Consider the following 17,279-nt stretch of genomic DNA (forward strand, 5'->3'; position numbering starts at 1 on the left):
AGTAGTTGAGTGTTAGTATGTTGCAACAAAAATGGTCTTGCAGCATCTGAAACATTAACAAATGTAACATGGCATAAACTTTTGTGAGCCTGAGTCCAGTTAAATAGATATACAAATTGTTAGCACATGTGTGTATGACAACTTAGGAGTGGTGTACTTTTTGATTGTGTATTGGGGAGGGGGTAGTATGTTGTACTTTGTTTTTGTACATTGCTGTGCATAGTAATGCAACATACCTATCTCTTGATTGTATAACTGGCATTTATTTTGTAGTAAATTCCCCTTATAACAATGTATATGTGGGGAGGGACTAGTTCAGTAGTAAAGCATCTGCTTGGTATGCAGAAGGTCCAAGGTTTGGTCTCCAGTGGAAAGGAACAAATAATAGGTGTTGTGAAAGACCTCTGCCCGAGAACTGCTGCCAGTATAAGCAGACAGTACTGAGATTAAGCTTAAGTGCTGAGTTTAAATACTGAGTTTAAGTACTGAGCCCTGTGGCCCTGCAGTACTACAGCCCAAGTCCTGCTCACGACCTGAGTTCGATCCTGGTGGAAGCCAGGTTCTGGTAGCCGGCTCAAGATTGACTCAGCCTTCCATCCTTCTGAGGTTGGTAAAATGAGTTCTCAGTTTCCTGGGAGTAAAGTGTAGATGACTGGGGAAGCCAATGGCAAACCACCCCATAAAAAGTCTGCTAAGAAAATGTCATGATGCGACCTCCCTCCATGGGTCAGTCATGACTCGCTGCTTGCACCTTTACCTACTGAGTTTAATGGACCAGTGGTCTGGTTCAGTAGAAGGCAGCTTCATGTGTTCACGTCTGCCAGCCAAGTTACATTTCACATACCTGGTAATAGGCACTGGCTCACAAAAATTTATGCTGCAGTAAATATATTGGCTGTTAGAGTACCACAAGACTGGGGTTTTAGGATATGGTATATGCAGGGTTTTTTTTAAAAAGCCCTACAGATTCACCATCTGCTGTGTCACCGATCTCTGGAATGCATATCAAGAAGGGTTATGGTAGAGTTCCTTCTTCTCATAAAAGACCCTGTCATGCTACATACCAACACTAAGTTTCTAGCCGTCTCCTGTTTACCTTCTTACTCACTTGTCCTGACGATTGCCTCTTATATCTTTCCTTGTCTGTGCTTGGTCACTTACATCACTATTTAGTCTGTTTCCTCAAAAGTGCCATTGTGGTCAGCGGTGCTTGTTGGATGTAAGTGTGCGTAGAACTGCGGTGTATTCTTGAAGTGTTCTATCATGCTGCTTAATATTTCTTACTGCTTTCCTCTTCAAGTCTTTAACACAGCAGCTGGTGCCTTATTCCTGCTGCTTATTCTTTATCCTTTCCTAGACATTGCTATTCATTGTTGGATCATAACTTGTCTATTATAAACCTTCATGAGTCTTGTTCTTGGCACACCATTGGCAGTAGTAGTAATTAGTAATGCAAAAATCTTCAATGCACCTGGAGTTGGTTCAAGCAGTAGAAAATTCTAACAATCTGGTGAAGTTGTTTCTGCTGCCCAGCAGAAGTAGGTGCCACACAATGGAAAATAGCTGTCTACACATTTCTAGCTTTGCTTCAATATTTGTCTTACCTAGAGAAAGGGAAAGACAGCTTTTGACTAGTTGTGATTGCTGCACTGTAATAGACCAGATAAAATGGATCTCAGTTAAGCAGGTTTGGCCATGATCAGTACTTGGATGAAGACCACAAAGGAAGGCTGGGATTGCTATGCAGAAGGTGGTAATGCAAACCATTTTTGCTAATCTCTTCCTTTGAACCCAGTAAGAGTTCAATTGCTGCATTATACTATCGCACAGAAGATAAACAGTATTCTAAATTTCATGTCGTTTGCAATAATGAGGTGAGAAACGTTGCTTATTACAGTTAGAATTAGAGGTCCTTAAAGTCCCATGGGCATCACTATCATCTAAGACCTCTAGAGGGTATACTAATTCTGGACAGAAGTTCCATGGGTCAGTAGTAGTGCTTCAACTAGAGCTGCCGATGTTTGCTGTCTTATCATTGAAAATCTAAACTGTAGCAAGGCTAGAATAGGTGGCTTAATAACCATATCAAAAAAGCAACACCAGTTTCCTATTTAAAGTCATCTTTTTCTGAGGTGTGCTATTTAGAGTGTCTGAAGTTACATTTAAAATGACTTTCCATTGTGCATACTTGAAAGATGCACCTGAAACCTCTCTCGATTTATTATAACGTTTATTGGGCAGCAGGGAAAAAGGGTAATGACTGTTGAGTTACTGATTTCCAGAGTTCTGCATGTATTATTTTTGCAGTTTTGTTTTTTAAATGTGAATAAGTGCATTGCATGATCTGTTACTTCTGCTATTCCTTGTTTCTACATGAGGAACTGATACCAAGAAAAGGGTCTTTATTTAGCCTAGGTATTCCAACTCTAGGGAGGTCTTTACGTTAGACAGCACTATGTCAATTTAACTGTATGTATCTTGACCTGAGATATCTGGAACTTAAACTATGACCCAGTATGCCTTGCATTTTAAACCTCATAGAGTTGGCATTTGTTACCTTTAAGATCTAAAAAGTTTAGGCCAAATCTGGCCACTTTTCAAGCGGCAGTGTAATTTCTGTAACTGCACCTTGCTTTCAGCTCCCATTTTCTTAGGGCATGCTTTCCAGCCAGACCATTTAGCCCATCAATGCCACAAAGCACAATTCTTGTTTTGGGTGAAAAAAAATGTACAAATGGTTATCCTCATAAATTAAGTTAGGCAGAGACTAACCCAAGGTCATGCAGTTTTTGTTAACTGCATAAGTCTTCAAATCTGGGTCTCATTTAAAGTTAGTAATTATGTCCTGTACTACCTGCTACAATCCACATATACCAGCATGTTAAATTGTAATGTTTCCCTTCATGATTGTGAATTACCACTATTAATAACAGCCCTCCTTTCCAGTTTTCTTCAAGAGAACATTTCACATAGGAAAAAAGAATTGGGACAGTATTTACTAGCAGAGTTATCAGCCAAGTATTTTTTTCCTATATGTATCAGTAACAGAGATCCATACAGAAACAGTAGTTGCTTGTGTGTACTAGTCATCTATCTAAGTTGTAATGTCCTCCTCCACATTAAAGATCTACTGAAGAGGAAAACAGTATTTTCTGTTAAATCAACACAAGATCAGGGGTGCGCTGTAATGAAGATTTACTATCTACACTCCAACTAGCTTTATTTCACATTGAAGAAGCATCAAGACCACAGAGCAGGGGTTTCCACAGATAGTTCACTGGCTGCTGTAGGGTAGCTCATACATCCTTTACAAAATCCAGTTAAAAGATGACAAAAAGATCTGCTCTAGACATTTTTTAAAGGAAGTTTTTATTTCATATGATTTTTCCATGCCACTTAGCTGATGGCTTCACTTCAGGTGTTTTCCTAACACATGCTCTCTTTCTAGGACAGACCAAAACTTAGTAAATGGGGGTGGGGTAGCTTGGCAAATTTTTCAATAGTCAGAAGTACCTCTTGTTAATGAAAAGGTTGTATATTACTTTAGCTTTTCAAGATAGCTTTTCAGAGCATTTGTTCCACCTTTATTTTCCAGCATGAGGATACTGAGCCCTGGACCTCCCCTATTGAAACACACACACACACACACCCCTTTAATCATGTTTCTCCACACACAAGCACCTCCCTCCACACATACCCAATTTGGGATATTATTGGTCAAAATAAGGTATAAGAACTTTCATACTATTTCAAGCTATAGGATGTACAGCAAGATGAAATAACAGGGTTATCACACACTGTGATGCTGTTCATCTACTTCTGCTTATCAAGGCACATGACCTACATACATGAATTGCATCATCTGGAAGACTAGTCAAGAAAGAGGAAGCATCACTCAACTACAGTAACAGGCCCTATCACATTCAACCAAAGATTGCATTTACCCATGATTTAATGAGTTCATTATTAAGAATCAGATGTGAAACTGATAAAGCATGATCTAGGTTATAATGGTAGAGCTTAGGGAGATCTACAATCATGGCATAAAAGAATTGTTCTCATGGATAAAAAATTGGTTAGATGGCAAGGAGTAGGAATAAAGGGACAGTTCTCACAATGGAGGAAAGTGAGCTTATGAAAAAGGCGAACTCCATGCTAGGAAATATTCTCTATCATACTGCTTAATAGTTTTAAGCAGACTACTAAAATATAAAAACTAGGCCACATTTAAAACTATTGCAAAAATCAGTCACAAGTGCATAAAATTTCCCAACTAAAACAGGGATGGGTCTACTATTATCTTCTAATAAAATAGGTCATGTCTCCATATGTTCTGTATTGAGCAAAGGAAAAATGAAGATTCCGAGAAAAAATTGCATTCAAAAGTCAGGTGATATAATCTCCACACTGCCTACACCACAGTCGCATAGTCTGTTCATTTGCCTGTCTGATGGCTGGTCCTGGCTGGTCCTTCCTTTTCAATGTTCTTCCCAGAAGGGAGGGGGCACAACCTCCTAATGGCCATTAGGGCAGTGACCAAACTAAAACGGCTGAGATGGAAATTGAAAGAGATCTTGAGGTTGTTGAAATGCCAATGAAAATGTCATCCCATTCTAAGGCAGCAGTGAAAAAGGCAAACACCATAGTAAGTATTAGGAAAGCGGCTGAAAATAAAACAGCCAGTATTGTAATGCCCATGTATAAAGTTTTAATGCGGCCTCAGTTGGACTCCTGTGTGCAGTTCCAGTCACTGTATCTCAGAACTGGAAAAAGTACAAGGGGCAGGGCAACCTAAATAATTAAGGGGTTGCAATACCTTTCCTATGAAGAAAGGCTGGAGCCTGGGACTTTTGAGTCTGCAAAAAAGACAGCTAATGGGAGACATGGTAGCAGTTTATAAAATTATGCATCAGGAGAAGAAAGTAGGTACAGGGAGCCTCTCACATAATACTAGAACTTGGGAGAGGGGTTTCCAATGAAATTGTTGGGAAATAGATTCAGAACAATAAAATGGAAAAATGCATTTTACTCAATGACTATCTGTGGAATTCACTGCCAAGGGAGGAGTTTTGGCCACAAGCATAGGTGGCTTTAAGGAGGGTTAGATAGATTCATGGCGGAGAGGTCCATCAGTGGCAGCTAGCTATGTTGACTGAAGGGAGTTTCCATATGCAGAAGCAGCAAATCTCTGAATATCAGTGCTGGGAGGCAGTGGCAAAGGATGCCTTGGTCTCAGCCATTTGCCCTTTAGGGCAACTAGTTGGCCATTGCGTGAAGTAAGATCCTGGACTAGATAAAGACCACTATTCTGATATAGTAGGTATTTTTGTGCTCATGCTGTACACAGACTTAATAGGCTGCTGCATTACTTCCTCTTTCAAAATAAAAGCTCACTTTGATTTTATCAAGGTAAGAAAAATATTAATATTCAGTGGAGATGTTGCTTTCCAAAGTAAACACAACCGTATTTTTTCAAACCAATGTACCACAAAACATTCTTGGCCAAATTTTTAAAAAATCACTTGTTACACCTCTGCATCTTAAATCTAGAGTGCCAATGAGAGGAAAATCAGTAAATCTGCAGCACTTAATTTATTGTGTTAGTTCAAAAGCCGTTTGAGGAAAGGATAGATGACAGGAAAAGTAAACAATTGTTTCTGAACAAAGGTGCATCCAAGTGGGGAATCCTCATTTGTTCATCGCTAGATGAAAACTGCAAAATGGCATGCCAAATTTACGTTTTCCAAGCACATGAAACATAGGAAAACTGTCTCTAGAAAATGGTGCCTTCTCAAATTAAATATGAAACAGACACACTCTTTGGGCAGTTTGTACTTTATTACAATTTTTACTGTTAGTAGTTTCATATCTGGACATCTTAAAAGGATTTAGATTTACAGCATCAAAACACTTACAGGATTTTAGCCTCGATGATTAACCAGCTACACTGTACATAAGTTTAACTGCCCATCTTAATTTTTTGCCAAATTGAAAACAATCCAAATTCTATTCAGATTTTTGTGTTCAAGGTACAGAAAAAACTCCGTTTATTGAAAAAGAATAATTCTGTCACACATTCATATTATCAGATCCACAAACTTAAGATTCAAGGAGCATACACAAAGCTATACATCTGTATCATTTATTAGGAATAATTCTGAGTAGGTTATGAAGAAATTAATCCATTGAGTCTTAAGAATTTTCCAAAAATCTGTCTTTATGAAGATATGTTCACCAATAAACAGTAAAACTTCAGAAGAACTATTATACACTGGGCAAAACAGGCTGATACCAAAAAGCAACATGCAACAAAAAGATACAATATAAAGGAAGACAATCTGCTGAATATTAAAAACCTCAACAAGCTCGTTGCAACCAGCACAAAAATATTCTACCAATCAGATTCAATTCACACAGAGGCAAAAATGGGCATACAGAATCCAAAAGGTTAATAAAATGTTCCTCAGTGCAGAAGATTTGAATAGTGTTTTAGCGCGTTTTCCTGACTGGAACAATATTAGGAAGTGTTTTATAAGGGAGAGAAATAAATACAAATGGAATGCTCGATTAAGTCAGCAGACTGTCTAAGGAATGGAAATATATCAGTAACTTAAAGAAAATGGGAAGAAATCGTTTAAAAATACTTAATTTAATAGGGGCTCAAGAAGCATTCAAACAGATTTCAAAAGTCACAACTATTCAGGCATTTCGGCTAACAACAGAAGTAAAAATCAGAAGATACACTTGTTTTCCAAATTAAGGAGTTTTTTTTAATCCAAGCATATTGTTACCTTGGCAACATATATCTTGGTAAACAATAATTGGCAACAAAATAAGTCAAAATGCTGTAATATCCTGCCCAAACCAGTTCCAGATACTGTATAATAACCAAGATGCAAACTAATTTTGTTGTAACAAGCCTAGACCACTTATATCAAACATGTCCTGGTGCGAAAGTCATCCAGTTTTAATTAGCGTTTTGAAAGCTCATTTGACAGCCAGTCAAGTCCCTCATACAGACCAGTTCCTTGTGTAGCACAGGTAGCCTGAACATACCACTGTTGAAAAGAGAAAGGACAACGTGAAACATTTAATATTGCAGCTCCCAGTTTTAAACACGATTAACAATGTGCTAAGGGTAAAATCAAGATAGCATTTCCATCTTTTCATTTTCATGCAAGGCATCTCTGAGGACAAAAGCATGTCTAGGAACAAATATTTTAATGTTACTAATGCCAAACTGGGTAGACCTTTTGGAAGACCAGTGGGAGCTCTATTTAACATGGCAATATCCATATTATAAATACTTTTTAAAATGTCAGGCAACTTTAACCATATAATAGTCACTTCAAAGAAAAAAACTCTCTGACCTAAGGTATGCGCTAGATCATGTTACACAGGCCAAGCAGAGGGAAAGTAGGTGATGTGGCCACATGAACTCTCCAGCTACAACCTTAAAAGTTTTTGAAATTAAGCATCCCTCTACTCCCCCCTCCCACACACATACAGCTATTCAGGACAAAGGGAAGGTGGCCAGATTTAAACTAGAAAAACCAACAAGACAGTGCCTAGTCCAATCATGTGGCAAACTTAAATCAAGCTGAGAGGTGACCACGTTGAGTCCTACTTTAACATAACATCTTCAGGAAATTAATAGCACAGTAATCATTCCTTCCTCACCCCACATATGCACACGCATATACACACACATCATTATTGTGAAATGTAACAACTGTAACTACTAAAACTTTCAAGTATCTCCAAATTAGAATAGATTAACTCATTAAACATACCAAAATAAGAGAATACTACATGCTGGTATGCTTTTCACTGGGAAATTTTACTTACAGTTCTGTTGCGCAGGGACTGAAGGCCTAGTTTGTCTGTCATTTCACTGATTGCCATGGCATTTGGCAAGTCTTGTTTATTTGCAAAAAGAAGCAGCACTGCATCTCTCAACTCATCTTCTTGAAGCTGGTGGGGGAAACCATTTTAGTTAATTTCCTTTTTTACAGTTACCTACAACCAAGCTACAAATCAGTAAGATGGAAAACATGGCTGCACCTATAACACCTGCCAACAGTTTACAGCATCTGACTAAATTTCCAATAATCCAATCATTGAATGTTAGTAGTGAAGTCAATACAGAGCATGCAGCGCACCTTAACTCTCTGCTAGAGTTTGAGAGTTTTGGCATTGTTCTACCCTATCTTAAACTATTTTAACTAAAGAAGCTGCAGCTTTGTTCTAATTAGTTGGATGGTTTGCTATCTGGAAAAGCAGTTGCAAATCATTAGCCCTTGCAAGAGCTGGGAGAAAAAGCAGAGAAGGGTGAACTTAAATTAACGTACTCCAGAGAAGTCTACAAAGCAGCTAAAAATTGATGACTTCATCTCTGCTAAGAGCAATGCAAGTGAAGACAATACACAGTATCAAATTAAACCAATGGTTGTAAGAAAGTTTTACTGAAAAGAATGCTCTGAGAAGCTTTGCAAAAATTGTCTTTCAATACAGAACAATTCTTCAACTCCATATTGGATCCTTGCTAATGCTATGTGTTTGTAAACGTGTATACATTTACCCTATGACATTGTTTATGGAAATGTTCTTGACATGGTATAGAAATGCTTGCCCTTGTCCTTGCTACTGTGATTGTACTAATCTCACACTATGTAATCCGCCTTGAGTCTCAGTGAGAAAGGCGGAATATAAATGACATAATAAATAAATACTCATCAGCAAATTTTCATTAAGATTTCATGTTTTTGTTAATTAACACCTCATATTATTATTCACCTTATAATTTTCCACAATCTGGCATACAACCCATTAACATTCAGGTCAAAAAGTTAGACAGTTACCATTTTCTGCAGCTCTTCTGCCGCTTCCTGAATTCTCTCTCTGTCATTGCTATCTACCACAAAAATGAGACCCTGAAAAGAAAGCGTTAAGCAAGTTTGATGAGAAATACACATTTGCAGCACTGTTGAAATAAAATCTGAAGTCACCATCACCATTAAAGAAACCTTTGCCCCCTGAAAAAGTCTCAAAATGTAAACATAAGCAAGGTGAGGGAAGGATTAAGCCCCACTCGCCACTCTAGATTGGAATAGCTGAGCAGTCTTTAACAGAAGATACACGCTCAGTATTTATTTTTAAAGCAGTAGTAACATATTAGAATGAAAAGCAGTATTATTTCCACTTCTATCCTTGTTAAAGTGAAGGTGGGCAATGCAAAACTATCCACAAAACTGTAGCAGCAGGCCACCAAGAGTACTTCTATACTTGCCCAGGTATTTACCACTTGTACTCGGTTTTTCTTGTGATTTTAAATTGCTTATAATTCCTTGATAAATTACAAGGAAATGGTTCTACTGTGCAGAGAGCATTGAGGAACAACAGTGTCAGAGCACTGCAGAATTTATTATTTCCTAGGGGCATGGCACTTTAATTGATGTTTGTAAGCTGCAAAGCCCAGGGATTTGCACCCTAACAGATAATGTTAGGGCACAACAGCACAATAAATATATTCTGTAAATTCAGACTTTCATTTTCATAAACTTTGAGGAGCAGACTAAACACACATGGCATTATATGTATGGGGTTACTAAAATATTGAGGAAAATTCTGTGGTTGCAATGAAGGGCATGGAGTCAGCATATCACAGAAAACAGTGTTGGGCAAGGATCAGCAGATGGTGTTACAAAACTGCACAATACGGAGCCATAATTCACTTTGAAGCAAATCAACACCACATAAATTTACAGCACAATGTGTGATTTGCTCCCCCATGAAGAGGATGAAAACATTCAATGATGACATGCTTTTCATTTTTAGCCGTGTGCACAAAAGGCAGACAAGCTTCTTGTCCAGCACCAGCCGTAAGACTACTGAGATGATCTGATCAAGGAACAGAAGAGAGCTGACTAAGTCAGTGTCTGGATGCAACAAGGGGCTTGATGAGGGAAGTGGACAAACTGAATCTAGATAAGACGGAGATTATGGTTATGGTTGGGTGTTATCTGCTTTGAGCAGGATCATACTCTTTCGTAGTGAAAAAGTTCACCACCAAGGTGTCCTCCAGGATCACATTTTGCAGCTACGCTTTTCAGGAAAACTTTCTACAAGATGGCTGGCAAGATAGCTGTAACCACTTTTTTCATCTGGGATCATGCCACTACCATCCATCCATGCTCGGTTAGCTTCCAGATTGGGTTCTACAAAATATTCTGCATATGGTTGCCCTTGGAGATTGTTTGGATGATCCAGCTACTGCAGAACTCGGCAGCTCATTCACTGAACATACTGGTTTGCAAAAAGCATACCAATTTATTTATATTTATGTTGGAATATTTCCTCTCATCTGAAGGTGGCTTGGGCATATTTGTACTGTTTTTTGGCTTGCCTCAAGATGCTGGATTATTTTACCTTTAAAGGTCAAATAGCCCAGGATCCATCTAATTTTGGGAGTATCTCCTCCACCACTTATTCCTCCTTGCAGCCATGCTTTTCAGGAAAACTTTTTACAAGATCGCTGGGAAGATAGCTGTGACCATTCTTCCAAAACTACCATGATCACATGGGAGGCCTTGCTTAGCATTTCTTTCTTCTTGGAAGCAAAATTCATTAGGGAATGAGGTGGGCATCTTTCTGTCATAAATTCCACCTTGCAGAGTTCCCCTCCTAGCAAGATTCATGAAGGACAGATTTCTCTGTTGTTCTTCTTCCAACAGGGGAAGATATTTTTTCCACACAAAGACAACTATGTAACAGTATGCAGAAAAAGTATCAACGTTACATACAGCAAGACAGCTCAACATTTACAAAATGAAAGCAGGATTCTGACACAAGTCAAATGCACAACTTATTCAATAGTCTTCAAAAATCCAACATATCAAATACTGAAATTTATAGTGTTATAAAATAGCACTAACAAGTAATGAACACTGTGCTAATGACAGTATCTAAAGGAACAGAAATATTATTGATAATACTTTTAATAGGCATTTTCACTTTGTAACAGATCAAACAGATGTCAGTAGTCTTACCTGTGTGTTCTGAAAATAATGCCGCCAGAGCGGTCTAATTTTATCTTGACCACCAACATCCCAAACTGTGAAACAGATGTTTTTATATTCTACTGTTTCCACATTAAAACCTGAAGAGAGAAAACACGCACGAAAGGACCAATTCATACTCAATGTGGTAGTATTGTTGAAGCTAGTCAAAGTGCAACCCCAACCAGAACTTAGCAGTAAGGTCAATGGAACTATTCTAACATTTCTAAAAGAAGAACAATAGGATCTAAATCTAATAAAGTGAATAGTTAAAGAGCTCCAATTACAGTTTCATTTATAAACGGCCATTTTTTTTTCAAAATCAAGTGTAGAAAATTCAGCTGTGTGTATGTCAATAATATATTAGATTTTGTAGCATAGCTCTGGTTTCAATAAATCCACCCTCAGAAGCTAAGGTTAAACAGTTCTTTCACTTACTACTTTTCAAGCTAACAAATATAGGACACTTATCTTCATCTAAGCATGATACTCAGTTCTTCCTTTATTTGCTACCCAAAATAAGCTTTTCAACATCATGATCTTTGTCATAAATATATGCATGACCAAGAAACATGCATCAAGAGCATGGGGGCTGGGTCTAATGACTCTCCTCCACCAGAGGAAGCCTCTTTCTCAGAAGAAAATCCAATCCATAGAATGGAACTAACATTTGGAATTTTACTGCAACATTCTTTTCCAGTTATTTCAGTTCTACCATTCATATATGAATTTTTTCACACAGTGTTAACAATACATTATTGTCTTACCAATTGTGGGAATTGTAGTGACAATCTCTCCTAACTTCAGTTTATACAAAATAGTTGTTTTTCCAGCAGCATCCAAACCAACTAGAAAAATGAATATGATTGTTATTAATTTAATAAAGCCAAAGCATGCATTGCTCATTAAGATTGGAAAATTGTGTGCTGGGGAGGGGGGGAGTACACTTGAACATTTATTCTGGATCAGTATTGCTCTCTATACTCAACAGCTTGCCTACCCCTAGATCAGCTGACATTTGCCATTTCTGGCTTCACCATAATTTTTGTATGCTACCTTTAGCAAACCAATATTATTCTTCTGAATCACCATTTTAGCACTTTTAAAAATGACAGATTATGAGCATATGACTGAAGAGTCCCATTTGCTGATAGTAGCTAGTCCATCAGTATGGCCTTGATTCTTCATATCTATGGGACCACCTCTCTCTCTATGCTCTACCATAGCAGCTTCTGAACAGGGCCTTATGCAGGCACCACCCTGCTAATGAGCAAAATCAACAGCTGCCTGCACATGTACATTGTGTTTTGTGATCCCCACCTTATGGAATGGCCTGCCTGAAGAGGTCACAAGAGCTTCCACTCTCCTGGCTTTCCACAAAACTATACAAAACTATATTATTTAGGTGGACTTTTTTACACAGATAAGAGGGCTGTGCTGTAAGAGAAGGTTCAAAAAGATGCTTTGGTAAAGGAAAAGAGACAGTAGACTATACTACTCTGTACTGTGTGCTGCTGCAAGTATGTTCCTACTGGATATTTTCTACATGTTATGTCATGTTAAATGGCTTATGTTTTGTTTCACCAGTGTTCCACCTCTGTATCAGATTTTTGTTTATTTTCAAATTTCTACAACCCATTCTTGTGGACTATAAATAATGTAAATAAATCAGAATAGAAGGGTGAGCATTTTACTGTAAAATCATTAGAACTGAGACAAAAAACAAAATGTAAGAATGGGGCAAGAACTCTGATAGCTCCATATAATAATTATGGATACCAACCTGACTTTGACAGCTGTTAGCTTTACAAGATTTTGAATGTAAAGTTTCTTAACTTGAAGATATTATCACATTACTAGGAAAGAATTCTACTGTGTATAATATTCCAGGGTACCCAAGATTTACTAGTATTTTTCCAATATTTCATAAACTAATCTCAGATTTTGAATTTTTCAGTTAATATCCCATCATTTAAAAAAAATAAATATTATCAATAAAGCCAGTGTTTAAGGCTTCCTTAATAAGCCAGGGGACTAGAACAAGTTAAAATGCAAGTATATATGCATGCAAAAACAACATGTAGGCCTGAAAGGAACAACACATGCCATGAATTTCATAGTTACAACAGCAATCTTTATAAACTGTTTAATTCTTATTTTGGGATATATTAAAATGCAAAGGCTGACCTACAAAAACAGAAACACTGAATTGTGTTAGAAATTGCAGCCACTGCATATATTAAGAAATGCAGTTTGAAACTGAACACCACCACGCTAAATAAAAGCATCTCTTAAATAAAGCAGTTAAATCTGAAGAATCAAGTAACTTTAGTATTACAATGGACAGGATAAGTTTCTGAAAAGTATGAGACTATATTAACGAGTTACATTGCTCAGTACTAAAGGCTGCCCTCAGTAATCATGTATATAATGAAACTTAAGGCTACTGATCTAGGAAACGCAAATAGGCATCGTTTTCCACTTTGGCACAGGTCTTGAACATCCAAAAGCCTATTGTTTCCCCCTACTAACCCTAACCCTACAAGCACCCGACAGCAGCCAAAGCCATTATATGCCCTGGGAACACACATTCATACATCACTACCCAGTCTAACCCTTATACTTGACAAAGGAACATAAACTCAAGGAGGGGGCAAATTTATGTTACATTCTACAGGGATTCCTTTGCATACAAGAACTGTGCTTGCGTATGGAAGCGCCTTTAACACAGAAACTTACACTGCAGAAAAGCATCCGCTAAATTGAAGCTTCCTTAAATTACATCCTGGCCTGAGCATGTTTTCTTCTGATGCTATCTTAAAGAATTTCATGTATAGTTTGAAAAAGTTTACTGGTTTTAGGCTCTGAAGAGTGGGAAAATTACAGAATGTGCTTGCACGTGTACACAGTATACAGAAATCTGGAGCTTCAAATACATGTTTTACTTTCTCACCTTTTCAGAATGTTATAATCTAGGGCACACAGTATTGTTCTGGGGCAATGGCTTGCCTAAGTCGAAGCAAGACATTTTGAAAACTAGCAGAATAATCCTAAAAACAGGTTCCTGGAAGTAAGCCCCACTGAATAAACCTGAGCAGACCTACTTAAGATTGCACATTAAGTTTGTTTTAAAACTGCTAAGGAATACTTCTGAAGGAAGAGGGTTTTGCAAAAGAAAAATTTAAGTGCCTTTATATAAACATAATGCAATTTCAATCCACTATCCCCCTAGTTTAATCATCATAATCATCATTATTTTAGGATGTCTAGGTGGAAGCCACAGACATAGATCTTTTGATGTTGGACCATCTTCACAGGTCCATGGTAGTTTCTAGATGCAATTCAAGAGCCAATTTTGACATCTAAAACCCTATGTGGCCTGACACCAGAAGTATCTGACTGCCTTCCACCATTCAAGCCTGCCTATATGCTGATATTATTTGAGAAAGCCCTGTTCTGGATGTCTTCTCCTTTAAAGAAAAGGGGATGATAAATCAGAGAGAGATTTTTCTGTTGTGACACCTTGGCGACAGAATATTCTTTTAGATTAGTAATATAAATATCTAATAATATCTGTATGTTGAAACAGTAGTATGAAGTGCCACAAGAGAGCCAAGTTAACAGCTAATTTGTGGGGGGATACATATGAGTAGTTTAGAGTCATCTACTTTCCCTGCAGGACTCAAGAAAGCTTCAAAATCTCCAAGTACTCAAATCACAGAACACAGCTTTTGTTAAGCACAGAGCATATTTTATGCGCTTGTATATGGATCAAAGATGCACATAATTTGTTTCTGGGTCCATTATGTATGCAGCTTAGTCAAGTGGAAAAATTCTGAGTTGAAACCCAAGTTTCCTAGCAGTCAGACTTCTGTATTTTAATTCTATTTTCTAAGGCTATCCTAAGAATAATTTTGGTGTTCTTTTTCTATTTCAAAAACTAATGTGCAACACATACAAATTCTGTGCACAATCTAGCCTCATTTTAAAATCATGAAGTAATGTTAAAATGAATGGATACTGACTCACCAACTGCAAGAGTGTGTGTTTCACTTACAATATGGTGCTGCCGAGATACTATCCCAGACACACAAAAATATAACCCTAAACCAGAGATTAGCTTTCGAAATTCTGCTTACAATGACAGAAGGCTGAATAAAATTCCAACACTAAGATCAAATACACACCCATCTATTCATCTATATACACAAGCACAGAATAGTATGTGAACAGATTATGAACTTAATTGCATTGGAATTATTATTCTGGTAATTTGAACTGCATTTTTAAAAATCACCATGGCTAAAGAACATTATGTATAACACTTTGTAAAATCTGTAGTGACAATCCATTTCTAGCCTCAGATCTCGATGTAGCAGAGAGCAATATGATGTATAGCAAGGAACTGAACCATTTGGAAATATGCCCTTATTGCTCACTAGCATCAGACAATTCAGAACTGTTTCTATAAAAATAAAGCTATGCCTAAATATGCAATACCAGGAAACTTTGGGAAATTATGATAGCATAATACTTCAACATCTCATTAACTGAAAGAGGGATGGGCAAGGAAATGGCAAGACAAAGACCTGCTGGTGACATTTTCAGTTTCAAGATCTAAGATCTACATTTTATAAGATTTAGCAATTCCTAATTCACATTCTGCTTTGTCCACTCTATAGAAAGACCACTCAAACTTAATGATACTTCAGAACATCCACTGTGGAATTAGAACCCAAACCAACATACTAGGCTATCAGCAGCATACAAAGAGATATATGTAGTTTTCTGCAATTCAAAAGTATTGATTTGTTTAACCATTAACTCAAAATAAATCTGATTTAATTAAAGGTAAAACTTTATTCTCTGCCCCCGCAAAGAAAATTATTTTTTGCATCTCAGTTAGCATCCTCAACCACCTCACAGCAAATATTAGCTCTTAACCATATCCTAATAGAAATATTAAAGGTACGAGACCGATGTAAACTATACGAACAGAATTTCATTATTACTGGGAGAGGAGGTGTTAAAGAGATAAAACAAAAAGATTTTAATTTAACTAACTGTAGAAAACAAGAGGACCTCCCTCAATGTAGGCCTCTCTCTACACCTTTGTTTAAGGGGATTTTAAAGATGGTTGTGACGGCTCTAAGCTTCTCTGCCGTTTAAAAAAACGGACTAGGACAGCGACACACACAGAAAGAGAGGACACTGAAAGAATATTTAGAAACACAGGAAGCCAATCACACTGAGAAAGAACCCACATCCTGAAAGGGCGGCTGAAGATAAGCCCTCGGGCTTTAAAATGTCTGGCCGGGGGGGGGGAGTCTTGAGGATGCTCTCAAAGGAAAGCCCTCCAAAAGCCCCTCGAAATTTCGCCTCTCTTCGGGCTGCCGACGCCTGGCCCGGCCCAGACTCCCCCTCCCGAGAAACACCAAGCCAGCAGATGCTGCAGAAGCGCCGGGGAGAGGGCAGCGTAGCCCGGGGGGAGCGTCAGGCCTCCAGCCGCTGCCGGGCGGGGTTACCGCGAGGCTGGGGAGGGGGGCGCAAAGCCGGCGCCTGCGTGCGTGTCGGGCCTGTCCGTGCGGCTCACCCATGAGGATGCGCATCTGCTTCTTGCCGAAGAGGCGCGAGAACAGCGAGGAGATGGTGAGGCCCATGGCGGCTCCGAGCGAGGCGGAGGCAGCGGCACAGGGAGCGAGCGAGCGGGCCGAGTTCGAAGGCGGAGGGAGGCAGCGGCCTGGGCCCCGGTCCCTGCTCTGGCTGGTGGTTCGTCCCTCTCGCTCGCGGATCCCTTTCTTGCTTTTCTCTCCCGCTGCCGCAAGGGCGCCCAAAGCGGCGAGCGCTGACGTGGGCAACGGCGGCTGAGCGAGAGCTGCTCTGAGGCCGGGAAAGCTGGCTGGCTCTCGCTGGCTCCTTTTCTCGCTCGCTCTCTGCCACGTCACGGCCGCCCCGGTTCCAACGCGGACAAAATCGCGTCACGCCCGCCACATCCTCACCGCGGCACCACCCACACGCCGAACCTAGAGCAGGCCTCACGACACACAGGAAGACTACTATTCCCAGCAGCTGTTCGCGGCTGCCGGCGTTACTGGCTCTTGGATTTCTGCCGCACAGCACCTTGGAAGTCGTAGTCCGAAGAGGTCGCCGCGACTCGTCCTTCGGAGAAGGGAAAAAGGCACGCAAGCGTGCTGGGACGCGTAGTGGCCGCTTCCCTTCCCC

At 39.1% G+C, this 17,279-nt stretch overlaps 1 protein-coding gene across 1 annotated transcript; it reads right to left on the reverse strand.

Annotated features, from left to right (window-relative positions):
• Positions 1-5,819: 5,819 nt before the first annotated feature.
• ARF4 (ADP ribosylation factor 4) lies at positions 5,820-17,059 on the reverse strand. Its single transcript, XM_054977194.1, has 6 exons — positions 16,651-17,059; positions 11,825-11,905; positions 11,049-11,158; positions 8,862-8,933; positions 7,849-7,974; positions 5,820-7,058 (listed from the first exon to the last, which is right to left on the reverse strand). Exons 1-6 carry the CDS (start codon positions 16,715-16,717, stop codon positions 6,972-6,974), a joined length of 543 nt encoding a protein of 180 aa, XP_054833169.1. The 5' UTR covers positions 16,718-17,059; the 3' UTR covers positions 5,820-6,971.
• Between the last annotated feature and the right edge of the window lie 220 nt (positions 17,060-17,279).

This window comes from Eublepharis macularius, chromosome 4 (assembly GCF_028583425.1).
Source record: "Eublepharis macularius isolate TG4126 chromosome 4, MPM_Emac_v1.0, whole genome shotgun sequence".
Lineage (NCBI taxonomy): Eukaryota > Metazoa > Chordata > Lepidosauria > Squamata > Eublepharidae > Eublepharis > Eublepharis macularius.